At 34.6% G+C, this 27,831-nt stretch overlaps 1 protein-coding gene across 18 annotated transcripts in view; it reads right to left on the bottom strand.

The window, feature by feature from the left end:
• The window catches only part of CHD9 (chromodomain helicase DNA binding protein 9), a 244,095-nt gene that overhangs the window by 74,459 nt on the left and 141,805 nt on the right, over positions 1 to 27,831 (bottom strand). For all 18 annotated transcript variants that reach the window (XM_067718619.1, XM_067718614.1, XM_067718613.1 and 15 more), the window contains 11 exons: positions 25,015 to 25,161; positions 24,025 to 24,093; positions 23,886 to 23,941; positions 23,088 to 23,205; positions 20,143 to 20,229; positions 19,597 to 19,734; positions 10,403 to 10,524; positions 6,996 to 7,239; positions 2,943 to 3,119; positions 1,439 to 1,582; positions 1,087 to 1,342 (listed from right to left, as the gene is read on the bottom strand). In XM_067718619.1, the coding sequence (XP_067574720.1) occupies positions 1,087 to 1,342; positions 1,439 to 1,582; positions 2,943 to 3,119; positions 6,996 to 7,239; positions 10,403 to 10,524; positions 19,597 to 19,734; positions 20,143 to 20,229; positions 23,088 to 23,205; positions 23,886 to 23,941; positions 24,025 to 24,093; positions 25,015 to 25,161 (1,558 nt within the window). The remainder of the gene's footprint in view (positions 1 to 1,086; positions 1,343 to 1,438; positions 1,583 to 2,942; positions 3,120 to 6,995; positions 7,240 to 10,402; positions 10,525 to 19,596; positions 19,735 to 20,142; positions 20,230 to 23,087; positions 23,206 to 23,885; positions 23,942 to 24,024; positions 24,094 to 25,014; positions 25,162 to 27,831) is intronic.

Raw genomic sequence — 27,831 nt, 5'->3', positions numbered from 1 at the left:
AAATATAAGACAGCATCAGTGCACAAATGCAGATGACTCCCAACTACTTTCTTTTTAAATAGTGCTCCTCTGTGCTTCTGTAACATTAAAATTTTCTAATGGTAGGTACACTGCTTTTATTAGAATTATTTATGTTTGTGGCTAAATCCCCACCAACACCAGCCTGTAATTGAGGATATGGACAGTGTCTTAAGCATTTTTTATCTCCCAAGACACTGGGCATAATGTCTTATATAAATTTTATGTTTGCTAAATGTTTAATGAATGCTATTAGGAAAAGTATTAATGAAAATGTGGTTCTAACTTAGGTGAGTAAACACATATTTTTAAATAAACATCTAGTATTTAAACACCAATATAACAGTGATCATGACTGAAAGGTGATCATACTTAATCTGGATGGGCATCTTGCTTGCCATCAAAGCAAACAGACAAGAAAAATTAAAGGGGAAGTCAAGTTACAGGTCTTTGACCATACTTCTTCCAGAGTCTAGATTAGCATTAGAGGCTCTCTGCTTTCCTTCAGCCTGTCTAGCTATAAGAGTACCAGGATTGCAAGTGAGTTAGTTACTAGTCTAAGAAATGGCTTGTCTTGGATAAAGTTAAGAGTATACTCCCAGGAATAAGTGAAAATACCCAAATGTTGTACAGAGAGACTATTAGCAGAGAAGCTGACAAGACCTTAAAAAGTAATGTTACTAGAACACAAAAATTGAGAGACAATAACTAGGGTATCCAGACTGAAAAGAAACCAGGAAGAAATATGTAAATTCGGAGGTTCAAAGACAGGCTTTGCTGTCTTTGTCCATAAGGAGGATTAAACTGGAGGAAGAATTACAGCCCACGTTAGACTGAACACAACTCCTGCTTTTGTAATCTGGTGATGCTAACATGGGACACCGTAATGAAGTAGCTCACACTGCCCCTAACTCCAGAACACTTGTAATCCCTCAGAACACCAGGGTGGAGGGTTATAGGATCACCGCCTCTCTTTATAACAGCCACTACAGCTGTAGTGGTGGTGTGTTATTTTTTCATGAGTATTTGTTGAAAGAAGAGAATTTGTTTGCAATCCTTTTAAGCTACCTTTGATAAGATATGGGTGATTACAGCACTTCCTGAGCTCCATCATGGTATTGACCAAGTTGGGTACATTAGTCTGCCCTGCTCCTTTGGATAAAAACGAAAAGTTCTTCTCCAGAATAGCTCGGTAGTATTTCTTCTGAATGTTAGTAAGTTCCACTTCAATGATGGTTTCTTCCTTAGGTGCCAACTTCTTTTCCACGTCTTCTTTCAATCGTCTCAACATCATTGGTTTCAAGATAGCCTGAAGTTTCTGCACCTGCATAAAAAATGATGAAAATATATGTAGCATACATATACATAAGTACAATGAGAAGAGATTTGATGTGCTTATTTACAAAGACCAATAGGATACCTGTTCCTCTGTTTTCAGATCCCCAAATTCTTGCATGAACGTTGATTCAGAAGGAAACCTTAAGGGTTCCAGAAAGTGAAGAAGACTGAATAGTTCTTCAACTGTATTTTGGAGAGGTGTGCCAGTCAAAAGCACCTTGTGCTCCTATATAAAACAAGAATAACATGTCAATAACATGTACTAAGTGTTCATGTCAAACACCACAGTACTAAAATTATACGAAAGCTGACATAGGTTATCAAATGTTTCAGTGTTTGAAAAGCAAATCTTTTTCCGACCATAATTTTCAAGAGTCAACCCAATACATCTCTACCCATACATCATCATTAATTTACTTTCTCAATCACTTTTTAAAAACTCTGTATCATTCTCATAATAGTTTACTTTGTCTGCTATTAATTCTTACCTATTGCTTTTGAAAGAAAAATTCTAAATAATTAAGAAGCATATTTTAGGTTTTTTTTCAAGGAAACAGACATTTTAAAGAACAAAGAGGGCATTTTGGGGGTTACTCAACCATTCTTGGTATGGTAATTTGTATAGAGAACAGCACTCATTCTTTATAATTTGGCAGATCATCACTTGACTTCTTACACACGAACAAATTCTTAAATCATTAAAACTACAAACCAACAATGTGAAGGGCTGATGGGAATATACTTCTAAACTAGAACTGCATTACAAATTAAACATAATAGTAACAACAGGAAATAAAATATTTTTAATGATAATAGCACAAAGTATTTGAAATTTGATTTGACAGTACCTCTAAATTCCTAACCTGAATATTTGTATATGTATCTGTATGTCTGCATAAGTATTTAATATTAGGAAACAGTCTAGACAGATATATACCAATCTGCAAATATTGGAGTAAGGAGGGGAAGAGAACGGGTGGGCGTGGATGAAGAGTAAGAAGAAGCACTTTAGTGTTTTACTGTATGTAGTCCTTATATCTTTGAGTCATTTGTTCAAGTGCTCATGTACTAATTATGTGATGTTAATTAAATCAAAATATTAAAAAACACAAAATGCTTTGATTTTAAAGCAAACACACTAATGACTTTCAAAAATCCCATTAATTATAATAAATATATGCTAAGTATGTAGAATTGTGTAGAAACTTTATCCCTCTATCATAAATGATCTGAATAATATAACTTTGGTGAAAGGGCTTTTTATTGAGGAATTTCTGCCTTAAAACTTGTAGTTTTATTTCTTTCAATAGGACACTCTACAGAGGTTTCTCTCTCTCTTTTTTTTAATTCCAGCAGTTAATTACTAAAGCTTTTTGGAGGAAAGAACTAAAAAATTTAAGTCTTAGAGAACAGATGAGATTCTTTCCCCCTTACTAATTAATTAAAGCAAAATAATCTTAATTATCACAGATAGAAATCAGAAATCTGTTATTTTAAAATAAAAAAAGGAATAAGTTTTTGGCATTAGCTCTTTTTACTATGTAGCTAAGAAACAGAAGTCATAAAAATGACATTAAGTTACTTACCAGATTCATGAGTTTCAGACCTTCTAGAAGTTTACAATTTTTATTTTTTAACCTATGTGCTTCATCAATAATCACACATCGCCATTCAATTGCATTAAGCTCTCCACAGCCTCCAAGAATCATTTCAAAAGTGGTGATGATGGCTTGGAATCTGTAAGCTCCTCGAATGATTCGCCCCTAGAAATTTATTACCAAATACAATAATTTGCTAGAATGTCTTGATCATAATTTTTAATTCCTGTCAAGCAGCATAAAAATCATTTAATGACATCTGCTATAAAACATTTTCCACTGGAACTTTTATGTATGCACAGACACTCCCTTAAAATGAGGAACTTCAGCATTAAAACTGTATTAGATTGCTGTCTTCAAGAATGTTAAAAATTATACAATTAATAACTATATCCAAATAAGTATTCCTTGATAAAACATTTTATAATTTTTAAGAGTTGTAATAACAATGTTAAGTCAAAAAAGAAATGGTTATTATAAAATCTAGCCAATGAAATTTCAGTATTAATGCTTATTACTTATATCCGTGACTCCACACATATAATGGCAGATAAGTAGTTAATATAAAAATTGGCCACTTATGTCATTTATGCAGCAAGTATTTATTGAGTGTCTCTGATCTAGTTGTTGGAGATATAGTAGTAAACAAGACAGACAAAAATAATTATCCAAGTGGAACTTACATTCCAATGACTCAAATATAGGACATAGCCACTAAGAAAAACAAAGAAAAAACCCACCAAAAATTTAAAAAAAAAACTAAGAAAGTAACAGAAGTCATAGACTAAAATAAAACAGGGATGGGGAGTAGGAAGTATGGGGTTGGAGGTGACCATTCCCATTTTATTTAGAGTGACTGGGAGGCCATCATTAAGAAGTGACATTTGAGCAAAGTCCTGAAGATGAGGGAGGAAGCCATGTTAGTATCTAGAGATCTGCAAGAGAAAGAATTCTTGGTAGAAATAGAGAGTGTGAATGCTGTAATGTGGGAGTACCTTTGGCAGTATTCAAATAATAGCAAGAAACCCAGAGTGATTGAAATCCAGTGAGAATGGAGGGGATGAGGCTATATACGGCCTTAAAAGCTGTGGTAAGGACTCTGGCTCTTACTGTGAGCAAGAAGCTATAGGAGGGTTTTGAGACAAGAGTATCATGATTTGACATATATTTAAAAAGAATCCCTTGGCTGTTCTGGTAAAAATAGTCTGACAAAGGCCAAGGACAGGATCATAGAAACCAGTTAAGAGGCTGCTGTAGTAATCCAAGCAAGAGATCTTCAATGGAGGTCATGAGAAGTGCTCAGTTCTGGATTTAACTGGAAGGTAGAACCAACAGGATTTACTAATGGATAGGAGTGGAGTGAGATAAAGAGAGGATTCAAGTTTGACTAAACTTTTTCACTCAACTAGAAGTTGGTGTTGCCATTGACTACAATGAGGAAATGCAGGATTTTGGTTTTGGACATGTTATGTTTGAGATTAGATATTGTCTATTAGATATTCAAGTGGAGTAATTGAGTAGGCATTTGCATATGACTCTGGAATTTAGGAAAGAGGTTAGAGTTGGTGATATAGATTTAGGAGTTTCCAGCAGTACAGACAGTAATTAAGTTGTGTGACTGAATGAAATCTCTGATGGAATGAGTATGGATATAAAAAGTCTGAAGACTGAGCCCTGGGTCACCCCCAAGATTAGATATGGGAAGACAAGAAGAAATTGGTTAAAGAGGACTTCAGAAGGAATAGGTGGTGACATAGGACAGTATAAAGTACTGGAATCCAAGTGAAGAGAATGTTTAAATGCGACTGAAAATTATAAACTATTAGGGATTAGAAGAAATGAATGGTTAAGAAGGATCATGTGATCTGATTTAGATTTTAATTCCTATAAACTTAATTACACTAATTTTAGAATAATTCACATTGATTGCATATGCTGGCCATTAAGATGAACAATAGCTCCAGTAGAATATTATTAAAATATTGATAGTTATAAAGTATAAGTCTATGGTATTTACACAGCTCTAAAAACCTGGGATACAATGCATTCAGTTAGAGTAATATTGCAGTGTTTAAGAACAACGGCTCGAGTCTAACTGATTTGGGTTTATTAATCCCAGTTTTGCTCTGTGATTTTAGGGGAAACTACATCACTTCTTTTTGCCTTGGTTTCCTCATTTGTAAATAAGTATGATATTATCACCTATTTACAAGGTGATAAATTAATCTTTGATATTACAAAGATTAAGTGAAATACTACATGCAAACTGTTTAGCATAATGCCCGGCACATGGTAAATACTCAATAAATGCCTGTGGATATTAGTGTTACTATCTGTTACTTTTTCCAAGGCAATTGAGAAAATTACAACATAATTTTACTACTTATGTGATTTCAAGCTTATTTAATAACTTGGAAAAAGCAGAAGTTAAATGTTCATTTAATTTATATTAAAATATATTTGAAAGAATTAACTGAAAATTATTTCTATGTTTGAAGTATAGAGCTACTTAGCTCATTACAAGACATCTTTACCTCTTGAAATTTTAAACCCTTCACATAATATTCTTCTAGAATGCGTAACATTTAGCATAAAAATATAATTTAATATATATTATTCAGTTTACAACACATCAAGAATCTTTCAGCTTCTGGCTCACATTTATACCAAACTCATACAAGACATATATTAAAACTGTAACCTTGTTAAAAATCCTTAAACTTCCAATATTTTAACGTACCTTTAAAAAATGAGATTGAACTAAATGATTTTAATGATATCATAGAGCTCTAAAATTCTATAAATGTACAATTAAGAATAATAAAACACTATGGAAGGAAATGAAACTATAACTTAACTAAGATGTCATAGGCTCCAAAGGTGCAAGGGTAATTAATTTTCAGTACAACTGATTGTAGACATACTTAATTTCATCGAAATCTAATTATTTCAACCATAGAAGGGAAATGAGGTTAAAGGAAAATATCAATTAATTTTATTGATATTCAGCCTCAAATAAGTAGAAAATCAGTTGTAATTGGGAGGCAAAAGTAGAAGGCTATGCACTTTACCTTACCTTAACCTGTATCATATCCCATGACCTGGCCATATGTTATAATGGTCCTTATAAAACAGAAGAATCAGTGAAAGAAAATAAAATATTAAGGTGCTATATTGAGGCAGAGTGCCATAACCTTTACCAATGAAAAAGTACAATTTTGTGTGAGTTGTTTTAATTAATTTTGTTTCTTATTTCTTAATAAAAGTTTTACCTAAGAAGAGTCAAACTACCACTCAAAACTGCAACTCGGAACTTCATGTTTTCTAGTCTTAACCTTCTGCTAGGGAATTCTTTCTTATAATGTCATCTCAATTTTATGATCTGTGCATTTAGCAGAAAAATAGGTATTCCTTCCTAAAGAGTAATTGGCCAAAGTAAAATGGAAAATGTGCCCCTAGGATATAGGGAAGAAGAAAACCATCAAAGCAATAGAGTAATGAAATAACCAATCCAAAGGGTAGAAAAATACAGACGTATGCTTGTACCAATATACAAAACAAACCAAATTTTTAAAAACCGTCTAAAATCAAAATTCATTGAACACACAAGAGAACCTATGGTTTCACCTCAAAGGGCATTCAAACCCATGGTGGTCACTGAAGATGTAAATTTTAAAATGGAGGAAAAAAACTGGAGGATGATCAAAGAGACACATTATTTTTAAAATAAATTTAATGTGTAGTTGAAAACAATTAGTAAAACAATTATTCTAGTTGAAAAATTACGTATACAATCAAATTTGTACATTTGTATAAATCAGCATACTTCCAGTGAACTAGAGCATGAACTTGGCTACTTCTGTCATTTTTCTCTTCAGCTACTAAAATTTATTGTAAAATAAATATGATGAATAAAGAGATCAGATTAAGATTTAAGTAGGCAATTAAAATCTATCATAAATTTGAAAGTAATTAATATGTAATGCTTATCTTTTGCAAACCTGACCTTTCAAACAACAAAAAACATCACCAATAACACACCTGTGAGTCCCTGAAGTACATCTCATATTGCTGTATCATTTGTCTGCTAATCAGGCTCCCATGATAAACCACAACATTAATATCAGTCCACGTACGAAATTCTCTCTCCCAGTTTGCAATAGTAGAAAGTGGAGCAATAATCAGGAAAGGTCCTCTTATACCAGTCAGAAGGATTTCGTAGAGGAATGTAATTGATTGAATGGTTTTGCCAAGACCCATTTCATCTGCTAAAATGCAGTTTCGTCTGAAATAAACAAATATATTACCCATGTAGATTTTGGGGTTTTCTGTATACTACAATGTTTTAAAAGATAAATATTAAAAAAAATAACCAGTGATCAAGTTAAAATACTTGCATTTATAACGTAGAAGTTGCTGAAGTGCAGATTTGGCTAAAGATTATAATTTTATTATAATATTGCAAAGGGACAACTATAGGTTTTTGTAGCTCCAAAATAAAGATACCACCTGTTAGATACCTGAGTTTTTAAAAGAACGAAATGGCAAGAGCAAGGCAAACTAAATATGTTATTTATTCAGGAAACATTTATTAAATGCTTTCTGTATCTCACGGATAGTATGAGAAGATGGGATACAAAAGAAATAGAACATGTTCTCTGCCTTCCAGGGGCTTGTATCTATTAGAAAAGCAGACATATGAATAAATAAATAAATAGTCATGCAATGTGCTATCACAGAAGCACAAATAAAGAACTGGTTTTCGACTCTAGCTATACATTGGAACAGCCTAAGAAACAGATACCCATGGCCTTCTCCTTTACATTCCAATTCAATGTGCATGGAGTAGGATAAAAGCAACTGTAATTTTTAAAATAAGCTGCACAGATGATTATGATATATGGCCAGTTAAGAATTATCAGTGTTTATTATGGAACCTCAGAGGAGTAAGCATCTAACCCTGGCTAGAAGAGATGAGAGAAGATAAGACTGCCTTCAAAGAGAAGGACAGTAATGAGTAGGATTTTGCCAGAGGGCAGAGCAAAGGAGCATAAGTGTAAAGAACATGATCAACTGGGAGGCCACAAGTTATTTAATATGGTTTTGAGGGAAGAGTAAAGGGAAGGGATCTTACTAAGATAAGCAGGGGTCACAAATAAAGGTTAGAAATCATTCTACAATATTATGAATGAGAGTCACTGAACATTTTTAAAGAAACCTGATGAGATTAGGTTTGTACTTGAAATTTACTCTGGTGCCACTGTGAATATTAGAAGGTGAAGTGACTTAAGTTTGGACAGTAATTGGGAAAGTACCGCAATAATGCAGGAAAGAATGGGTGGACATTTGGACTAAGGTAGGAGGAATCAAGAGGAGAAAACTGATCCCAAAGTTAATTACATGTTAGAATGATTTGGACTTAGTGACCAATCCGATATATGGAGTATAGGATGGCAGTCAGATTTCAGTTTGGGTGACTAAATAAGTTGTGTTATTATTAACCAAGATGTAAAATATTTGAATAAGTTTGATATGGAAGAAACAGGAAATAATAAGGTTAATTTTGAATATGCTGCATTTAAAGAATCATTGAGATAGACATTAAGGTAGCCAGAAGTAAACAAATATGGGCTTGGAGTTCAAGGCCTCAGTTAAAGATGTTACTGATAAGTGAAGACACGGGGGAGTAGAGTTTGGCTTACGGAGAACAATGTAATATGAGAAGAAAGTAAAAAACAGAACTTTGGGAAAGAAAAAAACCAACAACACTGAAAGGGTAGGCAAGGAAGAAGAACCAGCAAAGACTATTGAAAGGAATAGTTACAACAGAGGTTCTGGAGAGCTAGGAGAGTCACACTGTGGAAGCTGTTGGGAGAACGGGGGAAAAGTTTAAAAAAGGAAGGACTAGCAACTACTATCTAACACAGCAGAGACAGCAAATTAGGGCTAAAAAATATCTTGTGGATTGGAAAATTAAGAGTTTCAGAGATGATACAGAATCAAAAGTCAAACGACAGGTTTAATGAGAATTGGAGATGAGAAAATGGGAAGAGTTCATGCAGGCTATACTTCCTAGACCTTTGCCTAGGAAGTTACAAAGAGGGATCAATGTAGCTTGAAGGAAAAAGAGAGCCAAGAGAAGGTTTACCCTTTCCTTTCCTCACTTTTATATATAAGTTAAACCCAAATTTGTTCACAGACTGAAGGGATGGCACTAGTCTTAAGAGATAGTTTGAAGATATAACAGAGAAGGATAATAAGTGATTGAAGTGAGGTTCTGAAAAGATTGGATTAGATGCCTGTCAAGAGTTGAGGTGGTAGCATTAGTCTTGGTTCTGAGGAGGCACCTTTTAACTTCTGATATGAGGACAGAGGTAAGAATGGCTAAGGATGGAGATACATTTGTAGGCTTGGGTGTGAGGACAGGCAAGAACCTGAATGAATTCACCGACTGGCCCTAGGCTTCTCTATGAAGCAGTCATATACAGAGAGTGAAGGGGATAGGGTTGTGATAAAGTGCTTGAGGAAAGTGGTACAAGTTTGAAACAAGTAACTGGGAAAGGGTATTGATAAAAGACAATTAAAATAAAATTTTGTTAACTATTTTACCAGGAAGATTCTCTTGGGAAAAATGATTAACATTTAGAAAATAGAAACCAGGGGGAAAGAGCACTGTGTGGAATAACAGGTTTTTCCTAACTCCACCTGATTGAGTTTCATGACTCACCATTACTTAGTGAAACAGAAGAATCATGTGACAAGTAAAAACACAGAAAAATGATTTTGAATACGTCATAAAATTTTGCTATTATTAATAACAGTACCTTCGTTTGCTCTTTTATATACACTATCAGACTTCTTTCTCAATCAAGATACCATTTTTTACTTCTTTTGCAATTAATTTTCCATCTCACTAAAAAAAGGTGAGATAATATTCCAAAAAGCATTTTGAACAACTTGGAAAATTAATAATAAATGGGGGTAATTCATTACTAGGTTCTTATATTTAGTATTCTATTCCTTATCAATTGCTGACAATCTGCTTCCTTGAAGACGTACATGACAGACCTATCTAATTCTTATAGATGGAACTGCTGATACCTTACTAACTAGATTCAACTATTGGCAGACAGTAGCGTAAGTTGAAAAACATTCTGTAACATAGCTGATGTTTGATGATGTTAACAAAGGTATTTCAAATTTAATTATGAATTAACATATCAACTTTCTTCTATTCTCATTGGTACACATTAAAAGGAAGCAACTATAGTCAAAATCCTAAATTATAATGTACGTATCTTCTTGAGCTAACCACAACTTCATTTTCAATAATGAACACTCCATGACAGTAATAATGTAGCAACATCAGTACCAATTTTACTTAATGTATTTTGGAACACATAAAAAAACACACATTAAATTTTTTTCTATTAATACATACTACATACCTATTGTACCAGTTGAATAAGAGCCAGTTGAGTCCTTCCAGTTGATATTCCCTGAGTTGATTGCCATTTTTATAATCCCTGGATTGATCTATTTTTTTCCAAATATTAGAAGGAGGACGGTCCTTTGTGGAAAAACAAAGAATGAATGATGTATTTTAGATTTTTTGATCTTCCCTATATCTCATACATGGTAAAAGCATTGCTTTTAAAATAATCAGAAGAATAACATTATATGACATTATGATGAAATTTTACAAACATCTGAACACCAAGTAAGTTCTACACGAACTCTTCCAGAAAACTGAAGAGGAAAGCAAACGTCCCAACTCATTCTATGAAACTGATACCAAAATCAGACAATGGCATTACAGGAAAACTAGAGACCAATATCCCACATGAACAGAGATGAAAAATTCATAACAAAATTTTAGCAGATGGAATCTAAAAATATATAAAAAGGGTAATACAGCATGACCAAGTGGTTTTTCCCAGGTACGGAAAGTGGATTAACTTTGAAAATTAATCAATGTTGATCAACAGACTAAAAAACAAAAATATGATAATCTCAGCAGATGCAGAAAATGGAAGAACTAAATGCTTCCTCCCTAGGATCAGAAAAAGGCAAGGATGTCCACTGTCATCACTTCTATTCAACATTGTACTACAGGTTCTAACAGGAGCAATCAAGCAAGAACAAGAAATAAAAGTCATTAAGATTGGAAAGGAAGAAGTAAAACTTTCTTAATTTACAGAAGACATGATTTGTCTACATGGAAAATCCTGTGGAATCTAGAAAAAAGATAAAGAAGTGATTTTACTAACATTGCATGATATAAGCTCAATATACAGAAAACTGTATTCTATATTGTAGAAACAATTATAAATACATTTTAAAAATACTATCTTATAATGGCATCCAAATATGAAAAATTTAGGGTTTACTAAAAAAAAATATTTCTTAAATGGTAGCCAATGAACTTTAAAATAATTAACATATACTATTGCTCTAATTATTGTTTAAAATAATTTCCACATTAATTAATATTCTCCATAATTTTCTTTTTAGCAATCCAATCACTGTTTCCTTAGTTTAGGCCAGGAACAAATTTCATTTGATCAAAGATACTTTACATGTTTTATATGTTATTTTATTTAATAATAATAGACTGGCAAAAAAAATCACTTACCTCCTACATTATTTGACTTTGATAAACCAGCACTGTTGTCAAGTTGATTTTACATTAACTGAGGGGATTAATTTTATTGGCTGAGTCCCCTTTACCAAGGACTACATTACATATCTAAGGCACTGGCTCTTCCCACCATGTGCTTCAAAATCACCTTTTTAATGACACCTGGGGTCCACTCTCAGATATTCTGATTCTGGAGCCAGGATATAGAAACTAGGAATCTCTAATTTTTTAAAAGTTCCAAAAGTGATTCTGATAAGCACCTCTGACTGAGAACCACTGATCTAAAAAAATAGCTTACTTAATGAGGCTAAAGATCAGGTTACTACTGAAGCATGGTCCCCACCCCAAAAAGAATACCTTTCCCTTTCATAATGTCCTTTAGACTACTCCTCCCTGAATTAGTTAATTAACACTTTTGTTTCCTGGCTCAAGGAAAGGTACTTAGAAGTCAAAAGGAATGGAGGTGAGCTGCTGTGTTCTTGGTAATAGATGGTGGGTATTATTGGGAGATAAACTAAGAAGACCAGAAAATAAGAAGACAACCAGAAAAAAAAACTGTTATAAAAACAATATGATCTCTTCCATGGAACAATTCATTCATTTCCTTCTCTTACATCACATCTCCACATTTTTCATGGCAGCTAATCATTAGCTCTGGTGCTAATCAAAAAGTGATCTGTTCTTGTCTTTTCATGCATAAACTCCCTCTTTAGTGAAGTAAGAAATTTCTATGACCAAATTATATTTGAAAGAGGACTGGCCAAGGGCCTCCCTAGTGGCACAGTGGTTAAGAGTCCGCCTGCCTATGCAGGGGACACGGGTTCGTGCCCCAGTCCAGGAAGATCCCACATGCCGTGGAGTGGCTAGGCCCGTGAGCCATGGCCACTGGGCCTGCGCGTCCGCAGCCTGTGCTCCACAAAGGGAGAGGCCGCAACAGTGAGAGGCCCGCATACCGCAAAAAAAAAAAAAAAAGAGAACTGGCTAAAATATTTAATAAAATCATAATATGTCTCTTTAAAGTGAATTTCTTTTGGTTGGCTCCCCAAATTGGATTCACATGAAAATAAAAAAATATATAATTATTAAAATATCACAACTTGCCATCGCCTTCCAGAATTCTACAGTCTTTGTACTAGAAAAAACAACTGACTCAAGTTTTTTTTTTTGAGCAGGGAAGAGACAGATGTATCAATAAAAAAATCAGTGTACTTAACTTATGTAGGCCTTTTTTTTTATTGGAGTATAATTGCTTTATGATGTTGTGTTAGTTTCTGCTGTACAATGAAGTGAATCAGCTATATGTATACCTATATTCCCTCCCTCTTGGACCGCCCTCCCACCTCCCCCCATCCTACCCATCTAGGTCGTCACAGAGCACCGAGCTGAGCTCCCTGTGCTATACAGCAGGTTCCCACTAGCCATCTATTGTACACATGGTAGTGTATTTATGTCAAATCTAAGCTCCCAATTCATACCACCCTCCTCTGCTCCTCTGTGTCCACATGTCCGTTCTCTACATCTACGTCTCGATTCTTGCCCTGCAAATAGGTTCATCTATGCCATTTTTCGAGATTCCACATATATGTGTTAATATACAATATTTGTTTTTCTCTTTCTGGCTTACTTCACTCTGTATGACAGGCTCTAGGTCCATCCACATCTCTACAAAAGACCTAATTTCATTCCTTTTTTATGGCTGAGTAATATTCCATTGTATATACGTACCACACCTTCTTTATCTAGTCATCTGTCGTGGACATTTAGATTGTTTCCATATCCTGGCTACTGTAAATAGTGCAGCAATGAACATTGGGGTACATGTGTCTTTTTGAATTATGGTTTTCTCAGGGTATATGCCCAGTATTGGGATTGCTGGGTCATATGGTAGTTCTACTTTTAGTTTTTTAAGGAACCTCCATAGTGGCTGTATCAATTTACATTCCCACTAACAGTGCAAAAGGGATCCCTTTTCTCTACACCCTTTCCAGCATTTATTGTTTGTAGACTTTTTGATGATGGCCATTCTGACTGGTGTGAGGTGATACCTCATTGTGGTTTTGATTTGCATCTCTATAATGATTAGTGATGTTGAGCATCTTTTCATGTGTTTGCTGGCAATGTGTATGACTTCTTCGGTGAAATGTCTATTTAGGTCTTCTGCCCATTTGTTAATTGGGTTGTTTGTTTCTGGATATTGAGCTCCATAAGCTGTTTGTATATTTTGGAGATTAATCCTTTGTCCATTACTTCATTTGCAAATATTTTCTCACATTCCGAGGGTTGTCTTTTTGTCTTGTTTATGGTTTCCTTTGCTGTGCAAAAGCTTTTACGTATAATTAGGTCCCATTTGCTTATTGTTTTTATTTTCATTACTCTAAGAGGTGGGTCAAAAAAGATCTTGCTGTGGTTTATGTCAAAGAGTGTTCTTCCTATGTTTTCCTCTAAGGGTTTGATAGTGTCCAGTCTTACATTTAGGTCTTTAATCCATTTTGAGTTTACTTTTGTGTATTGTGTTAGAGAGTGTTCTAATTTCATTCTTTTACATGTAGCTGTCCAGTTTTCCCAGCACCACTTACTGAAGAGGCTGTCTTTTCTCCATTGTATATTTTTGCCTCCTTTGTCAAAGATAAGGTGACCATATGTGCGTGGGTTTACCTCTGGGCTTTGTATCCTGTACCACTGATCTATATTTCTGTTTTTGTGCCAGTACCATACTGTCTGATTACTGTAGATTTGTGGTATAGTTTGAAGTCGGGGAGCCTGATTCCTCCAGCTCTGTTTTTCTTTCTCAGGGTCTTTTGTGTTTCCATACAAATTGTAAAATTTTTTGTTCTAATTCTGTGAAGAATGCCATTGGTAGTCTGATAGGGATTACACTGAATCTGTAGATTGCTGTGGGTAGTATAGTCATGTTCACAATGTTGATTCTTCCAATTCAAGAACATGGTATATTTCTCCATCTGTTTGTGTCATGTTTGATTTCTTTCATCAGTGTTTTATTGTTTTCTGAGTAAAAGTCTTTTGCTTCCTTTGGTAGGTTTATTCCTAGGTATTTTATTCTTTTTGTTGAGAAGGTAAATGGGATTGTTTCCTTAATTTCTCTTTCTGTTTTTCAATTGTTAGTGTATAGGAATACAAGACATTTCTATGCATTAATTTTGTAACCTGCAAGCTTACCAAATTCACTGATTAGTTCTGGTAGCTTTCTGGCAGCATCTTTAGGATGTTCTATGTATAGTATCATGTCATCTGCAAACAGTGACAGTTTTACTACCTCTTTTCAAATTTGGATTCCTTTTATTTCTTTTTCTTCTCTGACTGCTGTGACTAGGACTTCCAAAACTATGTTGGATAAGAGTGGTGAGAGTGGACATCCTTGTCTTGTTCCTGATCTTAGTGGAAATGCTTTCAGTTTTTCACCATTGAGAATAATGTTTGTTGTGGGTTTTTCGTATATGGCCTTTATTACGTTGAGATAGGTTCCCTCTATGCCCATTTTCTGGAGAGTTTTTATCATAAATCGGTGTTGAATTTTGTCAAAAGCTTTTTCTGCATCTATTGAGATGATCATATGGTTCTTATTCCTTAATTTGTTAATATGGTGTATCACACTGATTGTTTGCATATATTGAAGAATCAATGCATTCCTGCGATAAGTCCCACTTGATCACGGTGTATGATCCTTTTAATGTGTTGTTGGATTCTGTTTGCCAGCATTTTGTTCAGGATTTTTGCATCTATGCTCATCAGTGATATTGGTCTGTAATTTTCTTTTTTGTGATATCTTTGTCTGGTTTTAGTATCAGGGTGATGGTGACCTTGTAGAACGAATTTGGAAGTGTTCCTCCCTCTGCAATTTTTTGGAAGAGTGTGAGAAGGGTAAGTGTTAGCTATTCTCTAAATGTTTGATAGAATTCACCTGTGAAGCCATCTAGTCCTGGGCTTTTGTTTGTTGGAAGATTTTTAATTCCAGTTTCAATTTCATTACTTGTGATAGGTCTGTTTATATTTTCTAATTCTTCCTGGTTCAGTCTTGGAAAATTGTACCTTTCCAAGAATTTGTCCATTTCTTCGTGGTTGTCCATTTTATTGCCATATAGTTGTTTGTAGTAGTTTCTTATAATCCTTTGTATTTCTGTGGTGTCAGCTGTGATTTCTCCTTCTTCATTTCTAATTTTATTGATTTGCGTCCTCTCCCTTTTTTTTTTTTTTTGATGAGTCTGGCTAAAGATTTATCAATTTTGTTTACCTTCTCAAAGAACCAACTTCTAGTATTAATGATCTTTGCTATTGTTTCCTTCATTTCTATTTCATTTATTTCTGCTCTGATCTTTATGATTTCTTTCCTTCTACTGACTTTAGGTTTTCTTTTTTCTTCTTTATCTAGCTGCTTTAGGTGTAAGGTTAGATTGTTTATTTGAGATTTTTCTGGTTTCTTGAGGTGACACTGAATTACTATTAACTTCCCTGTTAGAAATGCTTTTGCTGCGTCCCATAGATTTAGGGCTTTCCTTGTCATTTGTTTCCATGTATTTTTTAATTTCTTCTTTGATTTCTTCAGTGATCTCTTGGTTGTTTAGTAGTGCATTGTTTAGCCACCATGTATTTTTGTTTTTTACAGTTTTTTCCTGTAATTGAATTCTAATCTCATAGTGTTGCGGTCAGAAAGGATGCTTGATACAATTTCAATTTTCTTAAATTTTCTGAGGCTTGATTTGTGACCCAAGATGTGATCTATCCTGGAGAATGTTCCATGTGCACTTGAGAAGAAAGTGTATTCTGCCACTTGCGGGTGGAATGCCCTATAAATATCAATTGAATCTATCTGGTCTACTGTGTCATTTTACACTTGTGTTTCCTTATTTATTTTCTATTTGGATGATCTGTCCATTGTTGTAAGTGGGGGGTTAAAGTCCCCCTATTACTGTGTTGCAATCTATCTCCCTTTTTATGGTTGTTAGCATTTGCCTTATGTATTCCGGTGCTCCTGTGTTGGGTGCATATATATTTATAATTGTTATGTCTTCTTCTTGGATTGATCCCTTGATCATTATGTAGTGTCCTTCCTTATCTCTTGTAACAGTCTTAAAGTCTATTTTATCTGATATGAGTATTGCTACTCGGGCTTTCTTCTGATTTCCATTTGCATGGAATATCTTTTTCCACCCTTCACTTTCAGTCTGTATGTATCCTTAGGTCTGAAGTGGGTCTCTTATAGACAGCGTACATAGAGGCCTTGTTTTTGTATCCATTTAGCCAGTCTGTGTCTTTAGGTTGGAGCATTTAATCCATTTTCATTCAAGCTTATTATTGATATGTATTTTCCTATTACCATTTTCTTAATTGTTTTGGGTTTGTTTTTGTGGGTCTTTTTCTTCTCTTATATTTCCCGCCTAGAGAAGTTCCTTTAGCATTTGTTGTAGAGCTGGTTTAGTGGTGCTGAATTCTCTTAGCTTTTGCTTGTCTGTAAAGCTTTTGATTTCTCCATCGAATCTGAATGAGATCCTTGCTGGGTAGAGTAATCTTGGTTGTAAGTTTTTCTTTCATCACTTTAAGTAAATCTCCTGCCACTCCCTTCTGGCCTGCAGAGTTTGTGCTGAAAAATCAGCTGATAACCTTATGGGCATTCCTTTGTATGTTATTTTTTGCTTTTCCCTTGTTGCTTTTAATATTTTTTGTTTGAATTTAATTTTTGTTAGTTTGATTAATATGTCTTGGTGTGTTTCTCCTAGGGTTTATCCTGTATGGGACTATCTGCCCTTCCTGGAGTTGGGTGACTATTTCCTTTCCCAAATTAGGGAAGTTTTCCACTATAATGTCTTCAAATATTTTCTCAGGCCCATTCTTTTTCTCTTCTTCTTCTGGGACCCCTATAATTTGAATGTTGGTTTATAGTTGTCCCAGAGGTCTCTGAGATTGTCTTCAATTCTTTTCATTCTTTTTTGTTGATTCTGTTCCTAGGCAGTTATTTCCACCATTCTGTCTTCCAGCTCACTTATTTGTTCTTCTGCCTCAGTTATTCTGTTATTCATTCCTTTTAGTGTATTTTTCATTTCAGTTATCGTGTTGTTCATCTCTGTTTGTTTGTTCTTTAGTTCTTCTAGATCTTTGTTAGACATTTCTTGTACTTTCTCAATCCGTGCCTCCATTCTATTTCTGAGATTCTGGATTATCTTTACTATCATTACTCTGAATTCTTTTTCAGGTAGGTTGCCTATTTCCTCTTCATTTATTTGGTCTTGTAGGTTTTTACCTTGCTCCTTCCTCTGTGACATGTATTTTTGTCATTTCACTTTTTTTGGGTTTTTTTTTTTGATGGGTGGGATTGTTTCCTATCTTACTGGTTGTTTGGCCTGAGGATTCCAGCACTGGAGTTCGTAGGCTGCTGGGTAGACCTGGGTCTTGATGTCAAGATGGGGATCTCTGGGAGATCTCACTCCAATGAATATTCCCTGGGGTCTGAGGTTCTCTGTTAGTCCAGTGGTTTGGACTCAGAGTTCCCACTGTAGGAGCTCAGGCCTGACCCCCAGCTTGTGAACCAAGATCCTGTAAGCTGTGCAGGGCAGCAGGGGGGAAAAAAAAGCCAGAAAAGGCCTTGGCTGTGGGGGGCAGGGCTTAGGCAGGGGCAGGGTTTAGGTGGTGGGCGGGCCTATTCTTAGGACCCACGGGGCTGGAAAAGGCCATGGTGGGTGATCAGGCTTAGGTTCAACCACAGCAGGAGGGGCCCAGGAGTGCCTCTGGCCTTGGAGGGTGGAGGACCAGGTCTGGGACCCCAGCAGGCTCCCTGGGCCCGAGTAGGCAGAGGAAATAATAGGCACGTTCCCCCTGATCCTCCAATCACAGGTGGTGCTCTCCCTGTTGGCCTCTCTTCTTCTTCCCCACCCATGCCCCTAGGACCCACACGGCCAGAGGGGGCCCCCAGAAGGCAGGGGACCAGACCGGGAAGCCTAACAGGCTTACTGTGGCTGAGCGCAGGGGAAACACCCAAGGCCCTTCCCCTGATCCCATGGTCCTGGAGGGTCCCTCCCACTGCCTCTCCTCCTCCCTCCCTCCTACATCCCTAGGACCCACATTGTCTGGAGGGGGCCTTGGAGGGCCGGAACCAGCCCAGGAGATCAGCAGGCTTCCTGGGGCCCGATTGGGAAGGGGAAACGCTAGGCGCACTCTTCTGATCCTCCAAGCCTCTGAGGGTCCCTCCAGGCATGGGAACCCCTCCCCTCTCCTAGCCACCCCTCAGGGGCCCCAGTCCTGTCCGGCTTCCACTTCTCCTCCCCCCTCACAATCCCTCACATCCTACCCAGTCACTTGGGGGTTCCTCCCGTCTCCTTGGGTGTTGAGGTCCCCCGCCAGCGTCTGGCAGGTGCCCTAGTTGTGGGGAGACGCAAACTCCATGTCCTCCCACGCCGCCATTTTGACTGTGCCCCACTATGTAGGCATTTAACAATATTCTATACAAAAGGTTTTTCTAAAAATAAAGCTACTATGGAAGTAGAAGAACTATTTAGTTATGAAGAAATAACTGGTTTACAGAAAACAAAGGAAAGGTGGATATAATAAGGATTTTTCTTTGATAGAGAATTCATAACTCTGCTTAGAGCTGAAACTGGTATTCTTGACATTTTTATAAATGACCTGAGAGAAAAAGCAGTGGGAAAGTTTTAAATTCAAGATGAGGTAGAAGTATTTGCAACTTTTCCGGAGGGAAATTTAAAAGGAAATACTTATCAAACTTTTGAATGCATATATGTTCTGACCAAACAATTATACTTCTGATTTATCTTACAAGGGCTCAATGTTCAATGTAACATTGTTTATAAGAGCAAAACACTGCAGTATCCACTAATGGAGGAACAGTTAAATTAATATATATAAGATATTATGTAGTAATTTTTAAAATACAATATTAATTGCATACCAGACTAAATTAAAATTTCAAAAATTAAAATAAATCTGTTGAATAAAGAAGTGCTAAGATTTTATGATGCTAAGGCATGTTCTTACCAAATGTCTTGTGTCAGGCCGTGAAGCTTGCAACTGTTCAAACTCTTCTATTTTTGCAAGATCTACATCTTCTTTTAGTTCCCAAGTACTATCTTCATATGGTAATGAGCACCACTTTACTAAGTAGTAAATAACAGGCTGTAAAAAAAATTTTTTTTCATTTTACCATTTTGAAAAAGAATAGTAAAATAGTTTAAATTGAGAATCCCCAGAAATAGTTTAAATATATTAACCTACATTGGTAAAAACTTATGAAACTTTTTTGGTGTTTTTAGGTCATTAACTTTAAAAAAGTAATGCTTTATGCCCCGGTCCGGGAAGATCCCACATGCCGTGGAGCGGCTGGGCCCGTGAGCTATGGGCGCTGAGCCTGCGCGTCTGGAGCCTGTGCTCCGCAACGGGAGACGCCCCAACAGTGAGAGGCCCGCGTACCGCAAAAAAAATAATAAATAAAAATAAAAAATAAAAAAGTAATGCTTTAATATTTGGAAGTCTTTAGGTTTTTCTTACTTACTTAGAAAATATTTCTATCAAATATTTACTTACCTCACCAGTATCTTTATCTTCACAAAAAGAGACTTCTAATACTCTGTCTACTTCAACGTAGTCTGGGTTAAATGGTTCTTCTTCCATCTAAAATTAAAAAGTAACTTAGTTGATATATGATAAAGAAGTAGAAAGATGAAAGTGAAATAAAGACAAATTTACTAGCTATTCACTATAGAACAAACACATAAGTTTGATTTTAATTAAATTTCCAAAAAATGGAATCCTTCCATTTTAATTCCAAAAAGATTGCTAGGATATTTGTCTATATTATGAATCACCATGTTATATATAAAAAACTCAACTAAACAACACTAAAAAATAGGTACTCCAGACAAGTAAGTTACTCTAGAAGACGTGTTGTTTAAAAATGTCCGAAAGGTAGCCTCTTTTGGAAAGAGGCTCTCCTTTACCTCTGTAAAGGTACTACTTTCCTCAAGTCCAAGAGTTGAAGACTAATCACCCGACCTGGAGGTTCCTGTCTCATCTGTATCAAACACTCTATCTACTGATGGTTCTTGTGCTCAAGACCCTCTTACCTAACTAAACGCAAACTCTCTGAGCTACCTCACATTCGACTGCACTCATTTACTCTTCAACCTACACTTCTTCCTATAGTTTCTAACTGGGTTAACAGTAACACAGCACCAACTTCACACCCTACTCCCAGTTACACAAGCCAGCAATGGAGAAGTCATCTTAGATTCCTTCTCTTTTTTAATCTCCCACATCCCTTAACTCATCAATTCACACAGATCCTACTTTTATCTGTAACTCAAATTGGTTCCTCCTTCCTCATTCTCACTGCTTCATCACTCCTTACTTGGATCTTTACAAATAACTTCCTAACTAGTCACCAACTACTGTCTTGCCTCCCTTTAATTTATTTTCACACTGTCCCCATAGTACTCTTTCTCAAATATAAATCATATATTGCTCCCTGGCTTCAAATCCTTCAATGACTCTCCCAGATTTCATGCTTTAGAGTACAAAAACAGATGCTTTTCAAACTCCATGTTCTGTCACACCTTCATGGTTTTATACTAATTTTTCTCTCTTCTGAATAGATTGCTGTTCCTTCTCTTGTCTGCCTGGCTAATTCCTACCCATTCCTCAAAGTCTTACTTCCAAAAACCCATCTCAGCTATCTTTGCTGCCTCTCCTCCTCTGTTTAACCTCTAAATGTTATAGTACTCCATGGCTCTGCCTTTAGTTCTCCTCACTATCTTAATCCTTTCCTGAGCAATACTATCATCTCCATGTACAGGACACACTTGTTAAAGAGCACTGCCCAACACCAGAATGGTAATAAGGTATTCTAAGAAAATCTGCACAGCTCCAGTTTATCTTGTACCTGAGTCATGAATGTACCTAATCTTCATGAAAAATTAGAAGATTATTAGTTAAGTACTTCTAAAATCTTCAGCTCATTAGAAACTTCTATATCAGAGTGAGGTAGTGAGAAATTTTTGAGGACCTCCCAGCATCCATAAACTGATAGGTCATTTCAGAGTCATCAAATTTTTGAAGTAGATTTTATAATTACAAAGAAATAACAATAGCTTCATGGTGGAAAAATCTGCCATAAGATATCAACCATTATCTAGTGATTAAAGTTAACACCACCAGTAATTGGGCAAATAGGTATCGTGTACCTCCTGATATGATACACTGAGAATGCTGCTGCATCATCTCTGTAGTGTTCTTTTAAATAATGCATGACCTGAAGCTGAGGAAACATCAGATAACCCCAAACTGAGGGATGTGCTACAAAATAAACCACCTAAATTCTTTAAAAAGTGTCCAAGTAATGAAAAACAAAGAAATATTGATAAAGGAGACATGACAACTAAATGCATTATATGCTGCAGGATTGGATTCTAGACCAGAATAAGCATACACACTCACACTTTTTTTTTTTGCTATAAAAATACTAGTGGAACAATTAGTGAAGTATGAATAAAGTCTATAGGTGAGATAACAGTACTACATCAATGTTAATTATACTATTATTATGTAAGACTGTTTCTAGAAAATACTGAAATTGAGACTTAATTTTCAAATGGTTTAGAAAAAAATGTATGTGCATGGGAGAAAGGCAGAGGCAGAAAGAGAGAGGGGTGCACAGTGACAAAAGGAGAATTAATGTTAATGACAAAGCAAACATGGTAAAATGTTAACATTTACGGAATCTAGTTAAAATATATGTGGGAATTTGTTGTACTAAATTTTTCAAATAAAAAGTTAAAAAAATTTACATGAATCTAAAACTGCTCTAAAAAAGTCTATTAAGGGACTTCTCTGGTGGTCCAGTGGTTAAGACTCCGCGCTTCAAATGAAGGGGGTGCAGGTTCGATCCCTGGTCAGGGAACTAAGATCCCACATGCTGTGCTATGCAGCAAAAAACTTAAAAAAATAAAAAGTAAAATAAAAAAAATCTAGTCTATTAAAAGAAAAATGAAAAAAAAATTTAGAGCAGGAAAGGACATCGGACTTTTTAGTGAGGCCTGGAAAGGTTAATGAATTTTTCCAATGAGGTTCTGTTCATGCATACACAAAGACGATACAGAAAATATGCAATATATTTCACATACTGGAAAATCTTCTTTTCCATTTATTTGCTATGCTACCATTTCCATTTCTTGAAGAACTCTACTGATAAAATACTTTAAGATATTAACACACTCACATTCAACTCTAAAAAGTATTGAAATATATGCTAATTTAAAAATACAAGAGTTAGCTACCATTCTGAATTATCACTGTTCCTGTTTTAGCTATTTTCCAAGCTAAATTTAGGGAAAGAAAAAATATGTAGATAGCATTTATATTCAAATATCGTAAGAGGAAGCCTAAGAATTAAAATTAATAATACTTAAATTTTTGATACATAATACTACATGTGTTCAGAGTTCAACACATAATAGTCTTTTTTTTTTCCTTACGTCTGCAAAAAAATGTGCTCTTTGTGCTTGTCTCAATTTGAATCGTTTGATTTTCTGCTGGATCCTTTTATCTTTCAGAAGCTGCTGTTCTGTGGCCCACTCACAGTGAAGATAGGAGCTAAAATTTTTATAAAAGCAATATATTAGAATGATATAGAAAACGATGTTTTGAGTTTTTATAGATTTATTTTTAATCACAGCCTCTAAAACAAAATATTATCTTCAACTTTACAAATAGGTAGTTCATCATTTCATTTAATGTCAATAGACTCCATATAATTACTAAAATAAAGCCACTGTGATCTAAAGGTCTGCAATTTGCCATATGGAAGCAGAATGGTAAACTGAATCATAAGGGTAACAAAATATGACTTTTAGTTTATTTCTTCATTATAATCATTTTGTCATGATCAGAAAGCTAACTTGTTTTGAAACCAATGTTATTTAAAATACCTCCCTTCACCAAAATGTTAGAAAAAGTTGAACAAAATCTGAAAAGTTTGACAATATAAATATGATGGATAATGTCTGTAATTTGTAAAAGTGTAATGTATAAATATTACTGCATTTTGATGTTTATAAGTAATGTTTTCTGGGAAAAAAATAAAACACTCAATTTTAACATGAAATGTTTTCAAAATCTTTTCGCTTTTTAATAATTTTTAAGTTTATGAAATAATAAGTAAAAAAATATTTTAAAATGCAGATAAAATAAAAGTCATAATTTAACTTAATATACTTAAAATATTAATTCATATTTAAACACCTTTCTCTTATTTTTCTAACTCAAATACTTACTAATTCTTGTATTTTACAAAAAATTCTTCTGTATCAATCATCACTCCAGGTGATATCTAAGAAAATAAATTCAATAATTATGACTTTTATGATCAGGCCACGGAATATAAAGTGTGAAATGTAATATATCATTACTTACTTCCTTTTTTATAATTCTAGAAGATAGTATTTTGTCCACAATTGCAGCATCTTCTTCACTCGGATTCTCCTATGTGAGGGAAGAAAAATGTATAATGACACATTCTGAAAACACTTTAGTTGCCACTGTTTATGAATATACTAAAATTCAACAAACATTTATTTAACACGTTCCAGGGACCATGTGAAATGTTAGGAATACGAAAATGAAAAATATCAATACTGTCCTCGTCATCATTGGCATCATCATCATAGTAAACATATGGTGCTTTTTAATGTGTTAGGCACTATTCTAACCATTTTACATATATTAACTAATTTAATCCTTGCAAATACACTATAAAGTAGGTACTATCTCCATTTTGCAGATTAGGAAGCTCAGGCATAGAGAAGATAAGTTCTTGTTTAAGGTGCCAGATCCCTCAGCTGGCAGGTGAGTGGTTGGTTTACAACCCAGACAAGGGAGAGTGAAAGAACTTTACAAAGAGGAAAATGCATATGCAAAGACACAAAGGTGTCAAAACATGGCATTTAGACAACTATGTTCATAAAACCAGAAGACTGAGTGGAGAGAAGTGGAAGGACATAAGGCTAGAAAATCCATACAAAAGGCTTTATAAGTTATGCTGAAAAGTGTATTTTCATTTTTTTCTGACTTAGGACACCATTAGAGGAGTTTTCAGTGGAAAAGTACTGTGATTAGGCTTGTAACTTAGAAATATATTGCGAGAAGGATAGAGCTTGGAGGAGTTTTAGGAATATATATCTAGGAGGTGAAAAATGTAAAAAATTGGATGAAGAAGCAAAGATAAAAAAAAGAGAGAACAAATCCCTAGGTTTCTGATCTGAATAACTAATGGTTCTATTAACTACAGTACGGAATCTAGGAGGAAAAGCTGGAGCAGGTTTTAGGAAGAAAGATAATGAAGATATTTTTTAAAATTTACATGGGTTTAAAATGTTTCTTGTCATAATTCAAAATCTGTCTTACCACAAATAACTGTAAAGGCTGTTCACCAGGTAAAGGAGCTGAATGCTTTTTTATTTTTATAGAGCCTTTAACCTCTTCTTCAGATTGTTTCCCTTCTGCATCTTCTGCATATTTTTTTCTTTTAATTTGTCGATTTGATCTTCTTTTCTGTAATGAACGATAAGGAGCATATATATGATTATATTAAAGGAAAAAAAATTATTTCTAGTGTGGCAATTTTGTACATTAAATTTTCAAAACTGTATTCAACATTCATCTTTTCTAATTTTTCCTTTTAATTAAAGGAAGATTATAATTTGCCCTTTGCCAAAGGTTTACAACCTTTAGTTTTACTTCGTAAAGTGTCAAATAACAATGATTAATAATAATACCTTTATTACTTTTCTTTAGAAATTGTTAAGAATAAAAAGGTTTCTTTTTACTTAACTATTTCACAGCTTGGGAAACATATTTTAAACTATTAATACTTTCACAGTTTTTGCCCCCAAACCTAAAAAGTACATATCAGATGAATGTTGGTTAAATAATTAATCAGGGGCATAAACTAAAAGAAGAAATTAAATAATATTTGACACAAAACCCATGAACTTGTGTTTAAAACAGATTTTAAAAAACCCAAAATAATATTAAATGTTTTAAAAAAGATACAGAAAATAAAGTATGAAATCTACCAAAAAATTAAACGTGAATGGAGGAACCAGTGTTTTACTACCTTTACTAGCTTCCCTTAAAAATAAAGAACACCACTATCATAAAAACAGAGGTAAGCTTTTCAGATAGTATTATGTGTAGCAACGTAATTTTAATAATAATCTGAATGATTTAAAATCAGGTATCAAATGCGCATGGCTTTACTTACCTCCCTAAATATCAAATATTTGATGTTCCCACTATAAAGACAAATCTCACAATGGCTTGAAAATCCCAAAGGACTTAGGTTTTGCTTTTGCTCACCTCCCTAGAATCTCGTGGATGGAGGCATCTCAGCCAACTGTTCTACTGCTCAATATTCCTTCTTCCTTTTACTATTCTTCTGTGTATTTAGTAACTCCCATGACATTCCCCCCAGATGCAACCAAAAGAATAACCCATGTGTTCTCCTTTTGGTTTCTGCCAATGTCTTCAATTTGGGAGGTCTTTCATACTTCCGTTGCCATGACAAAACTGAATCAGTGCAGCAGTGTGGGTACACACTGTTATTTGCATCCAGAAAGGATGCAGTGCCTCTTTCTCTTGAGAGTAGTGGAATATTGAGAGAAAGAAAGGCACTACTGTGGTGAGGTAGCTCAGCCAAATGTAGGAGAAAAATTCCATGCCTCAATTAGGATGGGTCACCATCTCTTAGCCATGAAGATATTTACATTTTCAAAACTCAAGGTAACAATTTTGTCATTATGGGAGACAGGAAGGTGGCATACAAAAGTTATAAAAAAGGACTTCTTAAGAAACCCAATTTTCCCACATCCTATTTTGGAAAAGATATGAAATATTTATTATTCCCTGGGAGGGAAAATTCTATGGATCTCGAATCTAATACTAGGCTAAAGGAATGTTTGGAGTTCGATTACAGGAGTCATATAGTTCTTAATGCTCAAGAACAGTTTAAATTAATAACCATTCATGATATTTATTATTCTAACAATAACCTATATAACCAATGTTATGTCTCACTAGGCACAAATCTTTTAAATAATGAAGTTTGGGAATAATTCAGTACACTTTTAGAAGATTCTGTAGATGATTTCAGCATTAAAGTTTCCTTTCTGGTCACTTAGGCATCTACTGGAACTTTGAAATGCCACACAGTTCTTAGTAAGTAGTAAACAAGTGGCCTGAAAGAATCCTTTCAACTCACAAAAGTGCACATTCAGGTAATTTTTCACAAGACAGAATGAGAGCTACTTACTGTAAACTGCTCCCTCATTCTATGAAGACTTTATCTGTCTCTGAGTAATTAAACAAACTCTGAGTTTTTCAACTCTATGAGCTGATTTCATCATAACTTACATTCCACTAGAGCATACAGTTACATATTAGGCAAAGCCAAGTAAGGTACCACTCTCACCAATTAACTTTCTCTGTCATACAATAGTTCTACTACTTTAAAAATACAAAGCTAATTTGAATGTCCGCATTTTAGGCTAATGTGGATATTTTTGGCTTTCTTTCTTCATAATGTTTTTCGAAGGACAATTTAAAACAGTGACAAATTCTTTCTTCATATTTCCTTTTTCTAGCTTTATTCTTCTTATGTCTTAAAGGCTTTAATAGATCAGTCAACAGCACTTCACATAAGAGGTCAGAAACATTATGCTTTTAAATGACTGAATAGTTCGTTATGATATCACTTGTTTCCTATAATAATCCTAATAAAATGTGCTATAGGGGCTTTTTAAAATAACTTAAGTCTCTAAATATAGTTAGACTACTGCATTACTCTCTATTAGGTAAAAAATTAAGTATGATAATCATGTTTTCAGATTTCCACCTGACTCTAAACCTTACATTACTTTTCAAGCCTTCAAATTTTGACAATCCATTGTGGTTGAAAGCTACTTTTATATATTTATACAGCATTTATATAGTAATATATTTAAATATATCAATAATATAGATTTATAATTGTTTACGAGAAAATTCTTTTTTCCTTCCCCATTAAATTTTTTGTGTTAAAGCAACACATCTGTCAAAGCAACCTAATTAACTACAGTGAAAAGTATGGAAAAAATGTGCATGTTAACCTATTCTACCATTTCATTGTTTGTTAATTACATAATGGAAAAATGGCCAGCATTATTTTAGTAAAAATTTAACTTA

Source organism: Pseudorca crassidens, chromosome 20 (genome assembly GCF_039906515.1).
Source record: "Pseudorca crassidens isolate mPseCra1 chromosome 20, mPseCra1.hap1, whole genome shotgun sequence".
In the NCBI taxonomy this organism is placed as follows: domain Eukaryota; kingdom Metazoa; phylum Chordata; class Mammalia; order Artiodactyla; family Delphinidae; genus Pseudorca; species Pseudorca crassidens.
This window is presented reverse-complemented; position numbering and strand designations above follow the sequence as displayed.